Below are 21,793 nucleotides of genomic sequence, written 5' to 3' on the forward strand. Positions count from 1 at the left end.
GCTGGTGTGGGCTCCCGTGCGAGCGGGGGACGGGATACGCTGCTAACCATGGTAGCATAGTTACCAGCGCATCAAGGTCCTGCAGCGGCGGAACAAACACACGCACACACATAACAACACACACACACACACACACACACACATCAGATCACACTCACTCTTACACACACATCAGATCGCATCCACACACTCACAACATCCCGTGATATCGCTTGCTTCTCGGCGGCGATATTGTGCTGTGATCTTCCAGGATCTGCCGGAGGATCACATGGCCAGAAGCATGTGGTATCTCCGGATGTTGTGATTGTGTCAGCGCGTATGTGCGATATAGTCAGTGTGTGTGTGAGTGTATGCGATCGGGTGTGTGAGTGTATGCGATCGGATGAGTGTGTGAGTGTATGCGATCGGATGTGTGTGTGTGTGAGTGTATGCGATCGGATATGTGTGAGTGTGTGTGTGTGTGAGTGTATGCGATCGGATGTGTGTGAGTGTGTGTGTGAGTGTATGCGATCGGATGTGTGTGAGTGTGTGTGTGTGAGTGTATGCGATCGGATCTGTGAGTGTCGGCAGAGGAGCACGGCGTGCAGCACAGCTGCTGGGACCGCCCACCGGTGGGCACAGGGAGAAGTGGGGTGTGTGTGTGAGTGTATGCGATCAGATGTGTGCGTGTTTACTGTCTGATGTGTGACTGTGGAGCACGATGGGGAATGCGCAGCATGGGGGATGGAGAACGATGGGGAATGCGCAGCATGGGGGATGGAGCACGATGGGGGTGCACACCTCCCCCCAAAAAACACACACACACTGCCACACACGCACTGCACAACACACCACACACACACTGGGAACCACAAACACTGCCCTACACAGACACCCACACACACAACACCCAACACACAAACACCGCAGCACACACAAATATACGCACATACCGCACAACACACACATTGCACAAAACATACCTCCCCCCAAAACACACACACACACACCCACACAAACCGCGCAACACACACACACACAGCGCTCCACAAATAACGACACACAACGCAACACACAAACAACACCGCTCTCACCCCCCGCCACACCCAGACAACACCCAGAACATGTATAGCGCCCTACACAAACACTTGGTAACTACACACAACAACATATATATATATATATATATATATATATATATATATATATATATATATATATATATATATATATAACAAAAATCATACATGAACTACACAATACGTAAATTCTAGAATACCCGATGCGTAGAATCGGGCCACCTTCTAGTATATATAATTGCCTTATTCTGTCTGTCTGTCTGTCTTGCTCCAAAATTGTGTCCTTACGGTGACAAACAGCGGATTGGCCGCTTGCCTCGGCTCCGCCCCCCCCCCCGCACGGATTGGCCGTTCGCCCAGGCTCCGCCCCCCACACGGATTGGCCTCTTGCCCCGACACCCTGCACGCATTGGCAACTCGGCCACGCCCCGCCCCCCTCACGCATTGCACGCTCGCTCTGGCCCTGCCCCCTGCACGCATTCCCTGAAATGACACGAGCCCCGACTCCCAGGTGAGTGCTGTACCCCCGGGAGCCCACATCAGCGTACGCCACCAACCCAGCCGACACATACCCTCCCATTGCTGGGGTTGCCTGCGTACGCTGGTGTGGGCTCCCGTGCGAGCGGGGGGCGGGGTACACTGGTAACCATGTAATATTGTGTAGCATGGTTACCAGCGTACACCGGCTCCCAGGTGAGCGCATCAAGGTCCTGCAGCGGCGGAACACACACACACGCACACACATAAGAACAGACACACACACACACATCAGATCACACTCACTCTCACACACACATCAGATCGCATCCACACACTCACAACATCCCGTGATATCGCTTACTTCTCGGCGGTGATCCTGTGTGTGCAGTGACCTTCCAGGACCTGCCGGAGGATCACATGGCCAGAAGCATGTGGTATCTCCGGATGTTGTGAGTGTGTGAGCGCGTATGTGCGATATCGTCAGTGTGTGTGCGCGTGTATGCGATAGGATGTGTGCGTGTCGGCAGAAGGCAGAGGAGCATGGCGTGCAGCACAGCTGCTGGGACCGCCCACCGGAGGGCACAGGCAGAAGTGGGGTGTGAGTGTATGCGATCAGATGTGTGCGTGTATACTGTCTGATGTGTGACTGTGGAGCACGATGGGGGGTGCACAGCATGGGGGATGGAGCACGATGGGGGGTGCGCAGCATGGGGGATGGAGCACGATGGGGAGTGCGCAGCATGGGGGATGGAGCACGATGGGGAGTGCGTAGCATGGGGGATGGAGCACGTTTGGGAGTGCGCAGCATGGGGGATGGAGCACGTTTGGGAGTGCGCAGCATGGGGGATGGAGCACGATGGGGAATGCGCTGCATGGGGGATGGAGCACGATGGGGGATGTGCAGCATGGGGGAGTGTGCAGCATGGGGGATGGAGCACGATGGGGGGTGCGCAGCATGGGGGATGGAGCACGATGGGGGGTGCACACCTCCCCCCAAAACACACACACACACCGCCACACACGCACTGCACAACACACCACACACACACTGGGAACCGCAAACACCGCCCTACACAGACACCCACACACAGACGCCGCACACACACAAATATACGCACATGCCGCACAACACACACATTGCACAAAACATACCCACACCCCACACCCACACAAACCACGCAACACACACACAAACGCTACAGACGCACAGCGCTCCACAAACAACGCAACACACACAACGCAACACACAAACAACACCGCCACACCCAGACAACACCCAGAACATTTACAGCGCCCTACACAAACACTTGGTAACTACACACAACAACATCTATCTATATATATATATATATATATATATATATAACACAAAAATCATACATTAACTACACAATACGTAAATTCTAGAATACCCGATGCGTAGAATCGGGCCACCTTCTAGTATATATATATATTTTTTTTATTATTCTGCTAAGGAATCTGCATCATTTATTTTAAATTAACGGATTTAATCTGTATTCATTGAATACCGGTTGCTACATTATCAGGCTAGGAGATGGCAGTTGGTGCTCGTAACATGCTATGCAGAACTGTAGATGTCTAGAAGCAGAATGTCTGTGTCGGCCTGAAGCTCCTCCCACCTCCATCAAATTTTAAAATCAACTGTCATCTCCTGTCTCAGTCTCTTTGCATGTAATCAATACAGATTTTATTCCTGAATAGTGATGGGCGGACTTACAGATAACCAGGACCGGCAGGTCTAACCGGGTTAAAAAAAAAATAAAAAAATCCTGGTTCTGGTCCAGGATTGGTCCCTGTTATTTGGTCGGATGCTTGTCCCCATATAAGTCTATGGGAACCAGAATTTGGGGATTAAAAATGGTGGTAGAAAGGGTAAGGGGATGGGACCTGACGCTTCATACTCCAGCACTGCTGTAACTGCGGCTGCTTGTACTTCTTCCAGGGCCACTCATTATTGCTTATGCATATGCACTTCTTCCCCGGGCCACCTGGCATCTGTGATTGGTCGCAATCAGACGCGGCCCCGGCCTGTGTGACAGCGTCTGACTGCAACCAGAGGCGCTGTCTGTGGGTCACTATCGTGGTGTAAAAATAAATACAATTTTGGTGTACGGCCCCCCCATTTTATGATACCCAGCAGAAATACAGCATACGGCTGCAGCCCCCAGCCAAGTGCTACTGTACGCTGCTTTTTAAAAGTTATTTAAATTAATAATTTAAACAAACTGTGTGCTGTCCACCCAATTTTGATACCCAGCCCTGATAAAGCCCGACAGCTGGGGGTTAATATTCTCGGGCTGAGGAGACCCATGCTCATTGGGCCACCCCAGCCAAAAAATAGCCTGCAGCCGCCAAGAATTGCCATATCCATTAGATGTGACAGTCCTGGCGCTTTACCTGGCTCTTCCTGATTGCCCTGGTGCGGTGATAATTGGGGTAATAAGGGGTTAATGTCAGCTCACAGCTGCCACTAAGCTCTAAATTAGTAATGGGAGGCTTCTATGGAGACCCCCTATTACTAATCTGTAAGTGAAAAGAATTTAAACCGGTGGAGGATCCCCCTGCTGTTACTGCAAATGACCTGAGTCACCGCTGATCCTGCGGCTCGCTTAGTCTCTGCCTGAACTTCACAGTGGGCAGGCATGTTATATGGCTGCCCGGTGTGAATTCAGATGTAACAGAGCTAAAATTGTTGTGGGACCTTGTGTGGATTACGCCTAACCTCCAGGGGTGTTTTGGGGTTAATAAAGTGGTGAAAGAGTCCTTTTTTGTCTTATTTCAAATAAAGCTGCTTATTTTCATGTGAACAATTGATTTCTGAAATAACACTAACACCGACAGTTACTTTAAGTATAATGGTGCTTTTCCCACATCCTTCTACCAGTGACACTCCTTTGATACCTTTCTTTGGCCTCTGCAGTTCTTCTGTATCTTCCTCTGATGGAGATGGGGAGGGAGTCCTAGCGCCACAGCCGCCCTCCCTTAATTGTCGTGTCACGTCATCAATATCTTCACCGTCCTTAGGTGGCCGATAATTGGAGACATGATCCACACGAATTGTTCGTCCTCTCAGCTAGCAGAAAAAAAAAAAAAAGCAAAATAAATAATAAAAGTTTACATTTTACAAACTACACCTCTTAATGAAATCATCTAGGTGTGCAGTGAGCATACGGACACCACATGATTCGCAAAATGTTACACCATTGGGCAGTGAAGAAAAAATAACATCTGTACCATTAAAATGTTCTTTTAGCCTCAGATTTTACATTTTCAATTAGAAATGTAGTATAGTTCTTCTGATCTAGTCATGTCTCTTGCCTCATGTGCAGGGCATTACTCAACTGTCACTTTGAGTGGACATAACCATGGATATCCAAGCTGCAATGCCCTGCACATGAGGTAAGAGACATGGCTGTATCAGGTGATCTATACTACACTTCTAATTGGAGGTATTTGTTAATATTATTATGGCTAGTATGTATTGGGATAGGATGGTGGAGAGGTACAGACATACCTTTCTTGAACAGAGATATATTTTGTAGAATCTAGTTAGTCCTTTATTTACATTTCTTATATTCTGATACAAAGAAACACCAGAAACCTTTTAAATTATACCCCCTGGTAATTCATGTAGTGAGGATTTTTGACTCCAAGGGCGTTATCCAGAAACAAGCAGCAATAGATGTTGCAGAGTAAGAATGGAAATCTGCTATTGTAGTGCCCAGTACATTGTAGTGCCCAGTACATTGTAGTGCCCGTATTTTCTGCCCAGCTTGAGCTTTTGGAGACCTGCACCCTGTAAACGAAGCGTGCTTCCTCACTACAGAAATGACAAATATGTGGACGCTAACTGGTTTAGGCACATTGTGGGACTCAAAAAGGGGAGGGGCATTGGATTTCGGAGAGCAGATTTTTACTGGATTTCTTTTGGAAAGGGGGACACCATGTTTACAGAGGATTTGTGAAACCTGAGACATGAAAGCCCCCTATATTTGTGTTAAAGGGAACCTGTCGGCAGATTTGGGGTCTATAAGCTGCAGCCACCACCAGTGGGCTCTTATATACACCATTCGAACATGCTGTATATAAAAGCTCAGGCCGCTGTGTAGAACATAAAAATCACTTTATAATACTTACCTATACGGTCGCTGTGGTGGAGTTGGGTCATATGGGCGTCTCCGTTGTCTGGTTCCAGCGCCTCCTCTTTCGGCTGGGATGTCACGTATACAGTAGAAGGGAGAGACGGAGCCGAGGTCGAGAATACTGTTCAGAGGCTGGGGGGAGTCAAAGTAGCATATAAAGGGGGCTTTACACGCAACAACGCTAATGAAATGTCATTGGGGTCACAAAATTCGTGACGCACATCCGGCCTCGTTAGCGACGTCGTTGCGTGTGAAATGCAGGAACGACCGGTAACGATCAAAAAATACTCACCACATCGTTGTCCAGTCGTTCCTTTCCCGATTATCGTTGCTGCTGCAGGTACGATGTTGTTCGTCGTTCCTGTGGCAGCACACATCGCTACGTGTGACACCGCGGGAACGAGGAACTACATCATACCTGCGGCCCAATGAGGAAGGAAGGAGGTAGGCGGGATGTTATGTCCCGCTCATCTCCACCCCTCAGCTTCTATTGGGCGGCCGCTGTGTGACGCCGCACTAATCTCCCCCTTAGAAAGGAGGCGGTTCGCCGGCCACAGCGACGTCGCTAGGCAGGTAAGTATAGTGTGACGGGTGTTAGCGATGTTGTGCGCCACGGGCAGCGATTTGCCCGTGAGGCACAACCGACGGGGGCAGGTACGCTCACTAGCGATATCCCTGCATGTAAAGCCCGCTTAAGGATGGGACAACTACAGATAACTACAGACTGGAACAGGGAGTCAGGAAACGAGGGACAGACAAACAGAGGAGGGCACGGGTCAGGACTAGGTAGCAGGGAGGCCGGACAGATCAGGTTAACTCATGGGAGCCAGGCACACACGCTGCAGAGCAGGAACTATTACTGGCATGGTTCTGGAGGTGCAGCGTCAGGATATAGCTGCTTGTCCTCCGAAACAAGGCAGAATGGAACCCCTCCAATGACCTGTAACCCTTAGATAGGATACCAGCAATGGCTCAGCTGTGGCTGAGCCAGGCATGGATCATCATGTGGGAACTGACACCTGTGCATGACGTGCTGTGTCAGTCATCGGTCGTTAAGTGGTTAAATGAATTACGTAAAATTTACCACGAACAAAGTAAAATCTGTCTTAAAGTAAAAACAACAAAGAAAAGACCTCAAAATCACTGGGGTATGTTGAAATATTCTAATTATTGCCACGTCAGATTTCAAACATTTGGCTTGGTCACTAAAGGGTTAAACATTGAATTAGGGTTTTTCTATTTAATGCCGTTAGCTATACAATCTGCCTTTACTAACATGTGACAGAACGGCTCGGGGTCCTGTAATAGGAAGACACCAGTGTAACAGGTCAGTTCATAATATTTATTCCGTCCTAATAAATCCACAATAAATTATAAGAGTTATTACTGAAAAGTGGAAGTGATTAGGAAGCTCGGCCACAACGTGGAGACTGGGTAACGTTACAGAGCGGATTTGCCAAGTGCTGAGGAGCAGAGGACAAAAAAGTGGCAAGGCTCTGCTGACTCCATAACTGCAGAGTCCAAACCTCCCTGGGTATTAGGTTAAGAAGCAATGTGCGCAAGGAGCCTCATGAGATGGGTTTCCATGGCCGAGCCGCTGTATGCAGCCTTACATCACCAAGCACAATGCCAAATGTCGGATACAGTGATGTAAATCTGTCATCTCTGTACTGCACGCTCCCCGAGGAAGACTATCGCACGAAACGTGCGTCGGGGTGTGCGGCAAGCAGGATAAGTGACCAACATTAAGGTATAGAATTTTTCCTATTTAACCCTTCATTTTTAGTTCACAGTCTACCACATGTACGGGACACTTAATAGTAATATTTCTGATCCACTCTAACATATCACTATCTTTATATTTTTTTATGTTAAACAATAAGTTATTATTGAATAATAATTAATGGTCTGGCACTGTGCACTTTATTTTCCTGTAATATTGCCATACTTAAAAAGGGAATGTTCTTGTCCATTAATTGTATTTTAATGAGATAATTGGATTTTAATATATTTCATAAATAAATTTTAGCTTTTAATCATAATATTGTCGTGATGATCACTATCCTCTTCCTTTGAGTCCCGAGGTGACTCAGGATTGGGGATCTTTTGATGCTTATTTCTATATGGTGATTTTCTGCGGAATTTTTTGATTCTTCATCTCTGTACTCAGTTGCAGTGGAAATATTTGGTGGAGCGATGGATCACACTTCTCTATGTGGCATCTGATGGCCAAGTTTGGGTTTAGTGAATGCGTGGAAAACGTTGCCTCCCTGATTGCACTGTGCCCGCTGTAAACTTTGGTTGAGGAGGATAATACTAAGGTCTCGATTTCAGGGCCCTGCCCAGGACTCTCAGTTGAAGTGAAGGGAAATGCTAATGCCTCCGCACAAGACACTTAGGCTGTGTCCGCACTTTGCAGTTCTATACTGCAGTGTGTAAGTCCCTGCGTATGCGTCTCAGAACACAGCCGAAAAAGCTGCGTTCTGAGACGCATTCGGCAGAACGCAAAGTGCGGACATTCCTGGAGAAGTCATGCGTTCTGGATGTGTGCTCTGCCATAGACAAAGTGGGAAAAGCATCCTGAATGCACATTTTTCACAGTACGCACCCACTCGGCTCTGCAGTATCCCCATAGACTTGCAGCAGAGCCGAGTGGGACCGCACTGTCACGGCTAGCTGAACTTCACCCAACTTCATTGTGATCGTGCGGCTCTGTGCGTGTGCCGCGGCTTGATTTGCGGTCACACGTGAAAAACTCACCTGTGATCACAAATCCCCTGAGTGACTGCAGTGAGCTGCGCGATCAGCTGTGCTTTCACTCAGGTTACTCGCGGCCACCGCTGCAGTCCTCCACCTGAGAGTGGTGGCCGCGAGTAACCTCAGTGACAGCACAGCTGATCGCGCGACTCACTTCAGTAGCTGCATGGAGCTCACAGGAGCGGAGGTCTTCTACTACTGCTCTTGTCAGCTTCCGATGTAGCAGAGCTGAAAGCGTCGTGGGACTTTGCGTGGATTACATCGGACATGGAGGTGTTTTTGAGGGATTAATAAAGTGGTAAAGAGGGTGTTATTTTGTCTTTCATTTCAAATAAATGATTTTTTGGATGTGTGTGTTTTATTCCTTTAACTTACAGATTCATCATGGAAGGTATCTCAGGGAGACGCCTGCCATGATTAACCTAGGACTTAGGGGCAGCTATGGGCTGCTGCCATTAACTCCTTATCACCCCGTTTGCCACCACACCAGGGCAATTCAGGATGAGCCGGTAAAGTCCCGGGACTGTCGCATCTAATGGATGTGGCAATTCCAGGTGGCTGCTGGCTGATATTGTTAGGCTGGGGAACTCCCCATCCTGAGAATACCAGCCTTCAGCCGTTTGGCTTTACCCTGGCTGGTTTCCAAATGGGGGGGGACTGCACTTCGTTTTTTTTAATTATTTATTTATTTTACTGCTTGATATAGACACGCCCACCGGTGGCTGTGATTGGTTGCAGTGAGACAGCGGTCACTCAGCGTGGGGGCGTGTCTGACTGCAACCAATCATAGGCGCCGGTGGGCGGGGGAAGCAGGGAATACGTAATGGATTAATGAGCGGCCGGCATTTTCAAAAGAGAAGAAGCCGCCACAGTGTGAACGCCGTGCAGCGCCACGCCCGTGATCGTGGATCGGTAAGTATGAGAGTGGGGGGGGAGGGAGAGACCGACATGGACAGAGAGAGAGATAGACAGAGAGAGAGAGACCGACCGACAGACCAACCGACAGAGAGAGACCTGCGTTTGTTACGTTAAATAAAAACATGTGGATCGCAACAATAAAGGCAATGCAAGTGCACTGCTTCACATTTTGGCAGCAATTTACTTCAAATCATTGATTTCAATGGGTGTAGAACGCAGCCAAAATGGCAAAAACAATTGACATGCTGCTTCTTTGAACGCATGGTTTTTGCAACAACATTATGCAAATTAAAACGCTGCGCTTGGAAACGCAAAGTGTGGTCTGAAAAAATCACCATTTTCCATTGACTTTGCTGGAAAATCAAAATGCATGCCTTTTGGCATGAAAATGCTGCAGTTCAAAACGGACCTAAAAAGCAGCTGAAACGCAGGTGGAAACGCAAAGTGCAGACACAGCTTTAATGCTTCTAACATTAAAGGAACATTTTAGTGAAGGCCTTTTTTCTGTAACTCAGTCCATAAAGACAAAGTTGGTGGATTTTGCTGCGAAAAAACATGATAGGAACGAACAAGATGTGCTCATATACAGGATCACCCCCAAAAAATAATGAGTTAGAAAAATAATATATATGGAAAAGTAGCAAATATTTCAATTAAGCTTCAGCCCTTAAGAAAGCGACATGGTGTTGGTGGCAATACGCGTGGGGCAGGTATGCCCCCAATTGCTGCTGTATAAGCCCTTTGATTCATTTCATCATGGTTCAGCAACGTCTTTGGCTCCTTATTTTGAGACTTTTTAAGCTAGGCACGATAGGATCTAGGTCACACCAGCCTATCCAGAAACAGATTTGATACATTTTGTATTATATATAGCATTTTCTTATCTCTATATTAAACTAACCTGTTTCCCTTGCTGAATACTCAGTGTTTATATAGTAAGACATTGTGGTCCGTTTTACTAGCTGTGCAAATTGGCACATCTTCACAATAGCCTTGCTTTTGGTATTTTTTCTGCTGTTACCATGTTTTTTTTTATTTATCCATGCTAATGTGTTTCGCATGTGTTATCTGATTGAATTGTTTGGCCTTTCCATCCACACTCACCATAGGGATGGCTTTGGATGTTTATTGATGGATACATCTGTCAATCTTTTAAATATTTTTAATGTATTTGGTCCTTTGTCCCCTTTTGGTCTTTTTCAATAAATATTTGCTACTCTTCCATATACAGTGGAACTTTGGTTTATGAAAACAATCCGCTCTGGAGGTGTGCTTGTAAACCAAGTTACTCGTCTAGCAAGAAGGGAATTTTGTTTACTTACCGTAAATTCCTTTTCTTCTAGCTCCTATTGGGAGACCCAGACAATTGGGTGTATAGCTTCTGCCTCCGGAGGCCACACAAAGTATTACACTTTAAAAAGTGTAACCCCTCCCCTCTGCCTATACACCCTCCCGTGCATCACGGGCTCCTCAGTTTTGGTGCAAAAGCAGGAAGGAGGAAACTTATAAATTGGTCTAGGGTAAATTCAATCCGAAGGATGTTCGAAGAACTGAACCATTAACCAAAAGAACAATTCAACATGAACAACATGTGTACACAAAAGAACAACCAGCCCGAAGGGAACAGGGGCGGGTGCTGGGTCTCCCAATAGGAGCTAGAAGAAAAGGAATTTACGGTAAGTAAACAAAATTCCCTTCTTCTTTGTCGCTCCATTGGGAGACCCAGACAATTGGGACGTCCAAAAGCAGTCCCTGGGTGGGTAAAAGAATACCTCAATAAAAAGAGCCGAAAAAACGGCCCCCTCTTACAGGTGGGCAACCGCCGCCTGAAGGACTCGCCTACCTAGACTGGCGTCTGCCGAAGCATAGGCATGCACTTGATAGTGTTTCGTGAAAGTGTGCAGACTAGACCACGTAGCTGCCTGACACACCTGCTGAGCCGTAGCCCGGTGCCGCAATGCCCAGGACGCACCCACGGCTCTGGTAGAATGGGCTTTCAGCCCTGAAGGAAGCGGAAGCCCAGAAGAACGGTAGGCTTCGAGAATCGGTTCCTTGATCCACCGAGCCAAGGTTGACTTGGAAGCCTGGGAACCCTTACGCTGGCCAGCGACAAGGACAAAGAGCGCATCTGAACGACGCAGGGGCGCCGTGCGAGACACGTAGAGCCGGAGTGCTCTCACCAGATCCAAAGAGTGCAAATCCTTTTCACATTGGTGAATTGGATTAGGGCAAAATGAAGGCAAGGAGATATCCTGATTGAGATGAAAAGGGGATACCACCTTAGGGAGAAATTCCGGGACCAGACGCAGAACCACCTTATCCTGGTGAAACACCAGGAAGGGGGCTTTGCATGACAGCGCTGCCAGCTCAGACACTCTCCGGAGTGATGTGACTGCCACTAGAAAGGCCACCTTCTGCGAAAGACGTGATAGAGAGACATCCCGCAGCGGCTCGCAAGGTGGTTTCTGAAGAGCCGTTAGCACCCTGTTAAGATCCCAGGGTTCCAGCGGACGCTTGTAAGGTGGGACTATGTGGCAAACTCCCTGCAGGAACGTGCGGACCTGCGGAAGCCTGGCTAGGCGCTTTTGAAAAAATACGGAGAGCGCCGATACTTGGCCCTTGAGAGAGCCGAGAGACAACCCCTGCCTGCAGAGAAAGCTGTTTGTCCTGCGGTAGCTTGACTACCGCTGGCTGTGTATGAAACTCCATCCCGAGGTAAGTCAGTGATTGGGTCGGTGTCAACTTGGATTTCGGGAAGTTGATGATCCACCCGAACTGCTGGAGAGTCGCCAGAGCGACGGTAAGGCTTTGTTGACACGCCACCCGAGAAGGGGCCCTGACTAGGAGATCGTCTAAGTAGGGGATCACCGAGTGGCCCTGAGAGTGCAGGACCGCCACGACGGATGCCATGACTTTGGTGAAAACCCGTACGGCTGTCGCCAGGCCGAAAGGCAATGCCACGAACTGAAGGTGTTCGTCCCCGATGGCGAAACGCAAGAAACGTTGATGTTTGGGTGCGATCGGCACGTGGAGATAAGCATCCTTGATGTCGATCGATGCTAGGAAGTCTCCTTGTGACATCGAGGCGATGACCGAGCGGAGAGATTCCATCCGAAACCGTCTGGTTCTCACATGTCTGTTGAGTAGCTTGAGGTCCAGAACGGGACGGAATGATCCGTCCTTTTTTGGCACCACGAACAAGTTGAAGTAAAAGCCGCGACCACGTTCCTGAAGGGGAACGGGGATCACAACACCTTCTGTCTTCAGAGCGTCCACTGCCTGAAACAGTGAGTCGGCCTGAGCGGGGGGCGGAGAGGTTCTGAAGAAACGAGCCGCAGGACGAGAGCTGAACTCTATCCTGTAACCGTGAGACAGAATGTCTCTCACCCATCGGTCTTGAACATGTGGCCACCAGGCGTCGCCAAAGCGGGAGAGCCTGCCACCGACCGAAGATGCGGCTAGGGGAGGCCGAGAGTCATGAGGAGGCCGCCTTGGAGGCAGTGCCTCCTGCGGCCTTTTGGGGGCGTGACTTGGACCGCCACGCATAGGAGTTCCTCTGGCCTTTCTCCGGCCTGCTGGACGAAGAGGATTGGGGCTTGGCGGAGGGACGAAAGGACCGAAACCTCGATTGGATCTTTCTCTGCTGAGGTCTCTTAGGTTTGGACTGGGGTAAGGAGGAGTCCTTTCCCTTGGATTCCTTAATAATCTCATCCAATCGTTCACCAAACAAGCGGTCGCCAGAAAACGGCAAACCGGTTAAGAACCTCTTGGAGGCCGAGTCTGCCTTCCATTCGCGCAGCCACATGGCCCTGCGGACTGCCACAGAGTTAGCGGATGCAACAGCTGTACGGCTAGCAGAGTCCAGGACTGCGTTCATGGCGTAGGATGAAAAGGCTGACGCTTGAGAGGTCAAAGACGCAACTTGCGGAGCAGAATTACGTGTGACAGCATTAATCTCAGCCAGACAAGCCGAGATAGCTTGGAGTGCCCACACGGCTGCAAAGGCTGGGACAAAAGACGCGCCCGTGGCCTCATAGATGGACTTCACCAGGAGCTCTATCTGCCTGTCAGTGGCATCCTTTAGCGATTAGCCATCTGCAACCGATACCACGGATCTAGCCGCCAATCTAGAGACTGGAGGATCCACCTTGGGACAGTGAGCCCAACCCTTAACGACTTCAGAGGGGAAGGGGTAACGCGTGTCAGTGAGGCGCTTAGTAAAGCGCTTGTCCGGAACCGCTCTGGGCTTCTGGACAGCATCTCTGAAGTTAGAGTGATCGAAAAACGCACTACGTGTACGTTTGGGGAACCGAAACTGGTGTTTCTCCTGCTGAGACGCCGACTCCTCTACAGTAGGAGGCGGGGGAGAGAGATCCAACACCTGGTTGATGGACGAGATAAGATCATTCACTAAGGCGTCCCCTTCAGGTGTATCAAGGTTAAGGGCGACGTCAGGGTCAGAGCCCTGAGCTGCGACGTCCGCCTCTTCCTCCAGAGAGTCCTCAAGCTGGGAACCCGAGCAGCGTGAGGAAATTGGGGAAGATTCCCAGCCAGCCCGCTTAGCCGGTCTAGGACTGTGGTCCGGGCAGGAGTCCTCCACCTGAGACCTAGGGCCCAACCTGGGAGCGCGCTGCGGCGCGGACCGAGAGGGGCCTGGAGGCGACGATCCAACAGGGGCCGGGGCCTGTGAAAGGACCGGTCTGGACTGCAAAGCTTCTAGCAGCTTCGCAGACCATTTGTCCATAGACTGAGCCATGGATTGTGAAAGTGACTCAGAGAGTTTCTCAGCAAAAGAGGCGAATCCCTGCCGCCTGCTCAGGGGGAGCAGGGGGGTCTACATGAGCCGAGGGGCCCACCAGTGCCCGAGGCTCCGGCTGAGCAAGCGAGGCAGGAGTCGAGCATTGCTCACAGTGAGGGTAGGTGGAACCCGCAGGTAACATAGCCCCACAAGAGGTACAGGCCGCGAAATAAACCTGTGCCTTAGTAGCTTTGCTCCTTGTGGACGACATGCTGTTGTCTCTTAGGAGAGTGACCACTGAGGGTATATGGGAAAAGGGTATACAGCCTGACCGAACAGAATTTACGGTAAGTAAACAAAATTCCCTTCTTCTTTGTCGCTCTATTGGGAGACCCAGACAATTGGGATGTCCAAAAGCAATCCCTGGGTGGGTAAAATAATACCTCGTAATAGAGCCGTAAAACGGCCCCTTTCTACAGGTGGGCAACCGCCGCCTGAAGGACTCGTCTGCCTATGCTGGCATCCGCCGAAGCATAGGTATGCACCTGACAGTGTTTCGTGAAAGTGTGGAGGCTGGACCAGGTATCCGCCTGACACACAAGCTGAGCCGTAGCCTGGTGCCTCAAGCCCAGGACGCATCCACCGCTCTGGTAGAATGGACCTTCAGCCCTGAGGGAACCGTAAGCCCAGCAGAACGATAAGCTAGAGAATTGGTTCCTTGAACCACCGAGCCAGTCTTGATTTGGAAGCCTGTAACCCTTTACGCTGGCTAGCGACAAGGACAAGAGTGCTTCCGAGCGGCGCAGGGACGCCGTACGATCGATGAAGAGTCTGAGTGCTCTCACCAGATCTAATCAAGTGCAAATCCTTTTCACATTGGTGAACTGGATGAAGACAAACAGAGGGTACGGATACCCTGATTGAGATGAAAGGGGGGATTCCACCTTAGGGAGAAATTCCGGAACCGGACGCAGAACCCCTTGACCTGGTGAGACACCGGGAAGGGGACTTTTCACGACAATGCTGCCCCGACAGACACTCTCCGAAGTGAAGTGACTGCTCCTAGGAAAACCACTTTCTGCGAAAGGCGTGAGAGAGAAAAATCCCTCATAGGCTCGAATGGTGGTTTCTGCAGAACCATCATCACCCTGTTCAAATCACAGGGTTCTAACAGTCGTTTGTAAGGAAGGACTAAGCGGCAAACCCCCTGCAGGAACGTGCGTACCTGAGGTAGTCTTGCTAGGCGCTTCTGAAAAAAATACAGAGAGCGCTGAGATTTGTCCGTTAAGGGAACCGAGCGACAACCTTTTTCCAACCGAATTGCAGGAAGGAAAGAAAGTAGCCAAGGCAATTGGCCAGGGAGAAACTCCCTGAGCAGAGGACCAAGATAAGAATATCTTCCACGTTCTGTGGTAGATCTTGGCAGATGTGTGTTTTCTGGCCTGTCTCATAGTGGTAATGACCCCTTGAGATAACCCTGCAGATGCTAGGATCCAGGACTCAATGGCCACTCCATCAGGTTGAGGGTCACAGAATTCTGAAGGAAAAAACGACCCTTGAGACAGCAAGTCTGGTCGGTCTGATAGTTCCCCCGGTTGGCCTACCGTGAGATGCCACAGATCCGGGTACCACGACCTCGTTGGCCATTTTGGAGCGACGAGGATGGCGCGGCGGCAGTCGGACCTGATCTTGCGTAACACTCTGGGCAACAGTGCCAGAGGTGGGAACGCATAAGGGAGTTGAAACTGCGACCAATCCTGAACGAAGGCGTCTGCCGCCAAAGCTCTGTGATCGTGAGACCGCGCCATGAATGCCGGGACCTTGTTGTTGTGCTGAGACGCCATTAGGTCGACGTCCGGCATCCCCCAGCGGCAACAGATCTCCTGAAACACGTCCGGGTGAAGGGACCATTCCCCTGCATCCATGCCCTGGCGACTGAGAAAGTCTGCTTCCCAGTTTTCTACGCTCGGGATGTGAACTGCGGATATGGTGGGTGCTGTGGCTTCCACCCATAGCAGAATCCGCCGGACTTCCTGGAAGGCTTGCCGACTGCGTGTCCCACCTTGGTGGTTGATGTAAGCCACCGCTGTGGAGTTGTCCGACTGAATTCGGATCTGCCTGCCTTCCAGCCACTGTTGGAACGCTTTTAGGGCAAGATACACTGCCCTGATCTCCAGAACATTGATCTGAAGTGAGGACTCTTACTGAGTCCACGTACCCTGAGCCCTGTGGTGGAGAAAGATCGCTCCCCACCCTGACAGACTCGCGTCCGTCGTGACCACCGCCCAGGATGGGGTTAGGCAAGATTTCCCTTTCGATAATGAGTTGGGAAGAAGCCACCACCTGAAGGGAAGCTTTGGTTGCTTGAGAGAGGTAGACGTTCCTGTCTATGGACGTCGGCATCCTGTCCCACTTGCGTAGGATGTCCCATTGAAGAGGACGCAGGTGAAACTGCGCGAAAGGGACTGCTTCTATTGCTGCCACCATCTTCCCCAGGAAGTGCATGAGGCGCCTCAAGGGGTGTGACCGACCTTGAAGGAGTGATTGTACCCCTGTCTGTAGTGACCGCTGTTTGTCCAGCGGAAGCTTCACTATCGCTGGAAGAGTAAGAAACTCCATGCCAAGATATGTCAGCGATTGGACCGGTGTCAGATTTGACTTTGGAAAATTGATGATCCACCCGAAACTCTGGAGAATCTCCAGAGTAACGTTGAGGCTGTGTTGGCATGCCTCTTGAGAGGGTGCCTTGACCAGCAGATCGTCTAAGTAGGGTATCACTGAGTGACCCTGAGAGTGGAGGACCGCAACTACTGTAGCCATGACCTTGGTGAAAACCCTTGGGTCTGTCGCCAGGCCGAACGGCAGTGCCGCGAACTGAAGGTGTTCGTCTCCTATGGCGAAGCGCAGGAAGCGCTGATGCTCTGGAGCAATTGGTACGTGGAGATAAGCATCCTGATATCGATCGATGCTAGGAAATCTCCTTGGAACATTGAGGCGATGACGGAGCGGAGGGATTCCATCCGGAACCGCCTGGTCCTTACGTGTTTGTTGAATAGTTTTAGGTCCAAAACAGGACAGAAGGACCCGTCCTTCTTTGGAACCACAAACAGGTTGGAGTAGAAACCGTGACCCTGTTGCTGAAGAGGAACCGGGACCACCACTCCTTCTGCCTTCAGAATGCCCACCGCCTGCAGCAGAGCCTTGGCTCGCTCGGGAGGCGGAGATGTTCTGAAGAATCGAGTCGGAGGACGAGAGCTGAACTCTATCCTGTAACCGTGAGACAAAATGTCTCTCACCCAACGGTCTTTTACTTGTGGCAGCCAGGTGTCGCAAAAGCGGGAGAGCCTGCCACCGACCGAGGATGCGGTGTGAGGAGGCCGTAAGTCATGAGGAAGCCGCTTTGGTAGTGGCGCCTCCGGCGGTCTTTTTAGGGCGTGATTTAGACCGCCACGCGTCGGAGTTCCTCTGATCCTTCTGAGGCCTTTTGGACGAGGAGAATTGGACCTGCCTGCGCCCCGCAAGGACCGAAACCTCGACTGTCCCCTCCTCTGTTGGGGTATGATCGGTTTAGCCTGAGGAAAGGATGTATCCTTTCCCTTGGATTGTTTGATGATTTCATCCAGTCGCTCACCAAACAAGCGGTCGCCAGAGAATGGCAAACTGGTTAGGCACTTTTTTGGAAGCAGAATCTGCCTTCCATTCCCGCAACCACAAGGCTCTGCGTATTACCACTGAATTGTCGGACGCAACCGCCTTCTGGCTCGCCGAGTCCAGGACAGCATTATGGCGTATGACGCAAACGCTGACGTTTGAGATGTTAAAGACGCAGCCTGCGACGCAGACATGCGTGTGACTGCCTCAATTTGCGCTTGAGCCGCTGAGACCGCTTGGAGCGCCCAGACGGCTGCGAAAGCTGGAGCAAAGACACGGCAATAGCTTCATAGATGGATTCCAACCAGAGCTCCATCTGTCTGTCAGTGGCATCTTTGAGTGAAGCCATATCTTCCACTGCAACTAAGGATTTAGCCGCTGGAGATAGGAGGTCCACATTGGAACACTGAACCCAGCCCTTGACAACGTCAAAAGGGAAGAGATAACGTGTATCCTTAAGGCAAAAACGATATCTGGAGAAGCCTGGTGGTTCTGGACTGCCTCCCTGAAGTCAGATTGATCCAGAAAGCGTACTCAATGTACGCTTGGGGAACCTGAAACGGAACTTCTCCTGCTGAGAAGCTGACTCCTCAGGCGTAGGAGCTGAGGGAGAAATAACCAACATGTGATTGATGGACGCCGTAAGATCGTTCACTACGGTGTCACAATCAGGTGTATCCAGGTAGAGAACGTTCTCAGGATCAGAATCCTGATCAGATACCTCCGCCTTATCATAGAGAGAGTCCCCATGCTGAGACCCTGAATGATGCTGTGACGTCGAGGGATGCTCCCAGCGAGGTCGCTTAGGGGGTCTGGGACTGCGGTCCGAGTCAGACCCCTCACCCTGGGATCCCTGAGACACTCCAGGAGCACCTTGTTGTACCAACTGGGGGGGGGGGGAACCAGGGGCAATGAATCAACAGAGCCCATGGTCTGAGGGAGCGGTCTGGACTGCAAGGCTTCTAGTATCTTAGCCATAGTCTCAGAAAGTCTGAAGTAGATACTGCAAACTCCGTCCCCACCACCTGGACCATTAGCAGAGACTCCGGCTGAGTAAGTTCCACAAGGGCCGTGCATTGCATACAATTGGGGTCCGTGGAACCTGCCGGCAGTATAGCCGTACATGCTGTACAGGCTGCATAGAAAACCTGTGCTTCTGCACTCTTGTTTTTCACAGACGATATGCTGTTATCTCCCCCGAACAATCAAGGAGGGTATATAGCCAAAATACAAAAGTGCGACCGAACAGTGCAATGTATAGCGTACAAGCATATATCTATATGTGCATTTCGGTACTAGTGGGGTCAGCACCACAGGTGCTGCTTACCGCCCGCACACAGCGGTTGTGTGACCACCCGAATCCCTGCCAGGGTCTTCCCAAACTTGTCTCTTTTCTCAGTCACAGAAAAAACTGACATGAATGGCTGCCGGCGTCCTGTGTAGAGGAGGAGGCCGTGGGCGTGCCCCAGAAAGTGCGGGAATCCGGTTTCACACTGTGTACAGTGAGAGGGGTGGAGTATGCAAAGCATGCTCCATCTCTCAGCGCTGCCGTGCTGTGCAGCGTCACGCCCTTACCCTGACTGGCAGGCCAGTGGGCGGTAACGAAGTGAGAGAAGGCCGCAAAAGCCGGGACTAGAGTAATAAGCGCGGCCCGGCATATAAGCCCTGGTCGGCGCGGAAGTCCCCGGCGCACCACAAGTCCCAGCCGCGCCTGAGATAAAAATGGCAGCGGCGGTTAGTGCGGCAGTCCCCCAATATTCTAACACACCCAGCACGCTGTAGTGTGCGATGGCACCAGTGCGGGCAGCGCCGCCATCCCTGGCGCACTAACACACCCAGCAGTGCTGCCGTGTGTTTGTGCGCGGTCCCCACGGGGACACAGAGTACCTCAATGTAGCAGGGCCATGTCCCTGAGGATACTCCGCTCCATGTCCAGCAGATTCCCAGGGGCTGTGGATGGAGCACGGCCTCAGTGCCTGGAGACCGATAAGATCCCACTTCACCCAGAGCCCTAAGGGGATGGGGAAGGAAAGCAGCATGTGGGCTCCAGCCTCCGTACCCGCAATGGGTACCTCAACCTTAACAAACACCGCCGACAAAAGTGGGGTGAGAAGGGAGCATGCTGGGGGCCCTAGTATGGGCCCTCTTTTCTTCCATCCGACATAGTCAGCAGCTGCTGCTGACTAAACAGTGGAGCTATGCGTGGATGTCTGACCTCCTTCGCACAAAGCATGAAAACTGAGGAGCCCGTGATCCCACGGGGGGTGTATAGGCAGAAGGGGAGGGGCCTTACACTTTTAAGTGTAATACTTTGTGTGGCCTCCGGAGGCAGTAGCTATACACCCAATTGTCTGGGTCTCCCAATAGAGCGACAAAGAAAGCAAGATTTCCCATAGGATATAATGCAAGCTCAGACAATTTGTTCCACAAATTGTTTAACACTAGAAGTCCCAGAGAGGGGTCATTTGACATTTTTACCATTGGAACCCTATGGAGCTCGAAATTCCTGGGACTTCTAGTGATAATGTCCCATCCTGGTCCCCTATTGTGCCATTCCACACATGTACAAACACACACACACACATATTATGCTCACCTTACCTACCCTAACGTTCCCTCGCCGGCCTCCTGGTTCTTGTTGTCCGCCAATACAGGATGTGTATCGAGTAACCATCATGGCCGATGCCAAAGCATCCGCTGCCAGAGCGCTGATGTCAAAGGCAGGAGCCGCTTGCCTCCGATTAGTCTGCGCACTGCCTTTGAGTAGCGGCTGACAGCGGAAGTTCCTTCATCGTCGCGATGGTTACCCGATACACATCCTGTACCAGCGAACTAAAGAACCAGGAGGCCGGCGATGGAACGGAAGGTAAGGTGAGCATGATATGTGTGTGTGCGTGCTTGTGCGGACTGCAAGAGCGGGTCAGAGCGCGGTGAAAGTACGGAACCGGAAGTGTGTGCGGTGAGTATTTGCTTGTACAGCAAAGCTTGCTCGTAAACTGAGTTATAAATTAACAACAAGCTTTGCTTGTTTAGTGAAATACTCGCTAACTGGGTTACTCGTAAACCGAGGTTCCACTGTATATTACTTTTATGACTCATTATTTTTGGGGTGATCCTGTATATGAGCACATCTTGTTCTTTGTATTCATTATAGCTTCTTTCCTGTGCTCACAGAGATCCCCAGTGGGTGGTGCCCTCTCCCCTTGTTAATACGAAAACCATGACAGGCCGCACAGAGCCCGGACCTCAACATCATCCAACACCTTTAAGATGAGATTGAACAGAGATTGCGAGCCTGGCCAAGAGTAGAAGCCATTACAGCTTTCAAAGGGAGACCAAATCCAAATTAATTCCTATGAAATTAGAATGGGACGTTATGAAGTCTACTATGCAAATATAGGAGTACAGCCAATAAAATCGCCGTCTCTCTCACCTTGATGCCATTAAGGTTATCCACAGCCAGCACTGTACTTCTCTGATCTTCATAGCATAAGAAGCAGAATCCACGGGAGCGTCCTGTCACTTTATCACGAACGAGATTAATATTTACTATTTCTCCGTATCTATACAGAAAGAAAAAAAAAAGTGTAGATTTAGAATTCCTTCATATCAATTAAAAGAAATGTTAACATGAAAACCAACTGCTAAATAAAAGTTAAAAAGACTAACGCCTCCTTGGCACAAAAGGGCGAACGAGACCATTCTGATGGGGTGTAACTCACTACCACCGGGACGTACAGGTAAAGATCGCTCAGGAGCTGGCACCAAGACTCAGATCCCAGCATTTTGTGTAAAAGCTATATTTATTGTAGAAAAGTAGTAAAACAAACATAACCCCTTCCCGCCCGCTATTGGACGTACCGGTAAGTCCGATTTTGTAATGCGTTTCCGCAAGGGACGTATCGGTACATCCTGGCGATTATACGGGCACAGGAGCTGTGCCTGCACGATTGCTGCCGGGATCTCAGTGTAAATTAAATGAAAAACATATACCGATAAACACTTATTTATGCAAAAAGAGCAATAAA

General features: G+C 50.3%; 1 protein-coding gene across 1 annotated transcript in view; it reads right to left on the minus strand.

Annotated features, from left to right (window-relative positions):
• The window catches only part of RBMX2 (RNA binding motif protein X-linked 2), a 43,789-nt gene that overhangs the window by 3,647 nt on the left and 18,349 nt on the right, over nucleotides 1-21,793 (minus strand). Inside the window, exons 4-5 of the mRNA XM_075322814.1 lie at nucleotides 21,199-21,328; nucleotides 4,461-4,632 (exon numbers count right to left, since the gene is read on the minus strand). Coding sequence (XP_075178929.1) covers nucleotides 4,461-4,632; nucleotides 21,199-21,328 — 302 coding nt within the window. The remainder of the gene's footprint in view (nucleotides 1-4,460; nucleotides 4,633-21,198; nucleotides 21,329-21,793) is intronic.

The sequence above is a fragment of the Anomaloglossus baeobatrachus genome, chromosome 9 (assembly GCF_048569485.1).
Source record: "Anomaloglossus baeobatrachus isolate aAnoBae1 chromosome 9, aAnoBae1.hap1, whole genome shotgun sequence".
NCBI lineage: Eukaryota > Metazoa > Chordata > Amphibia > Anura > Aromobatidae > Anomaloglossus > Anomaloglossus baeobatrachus.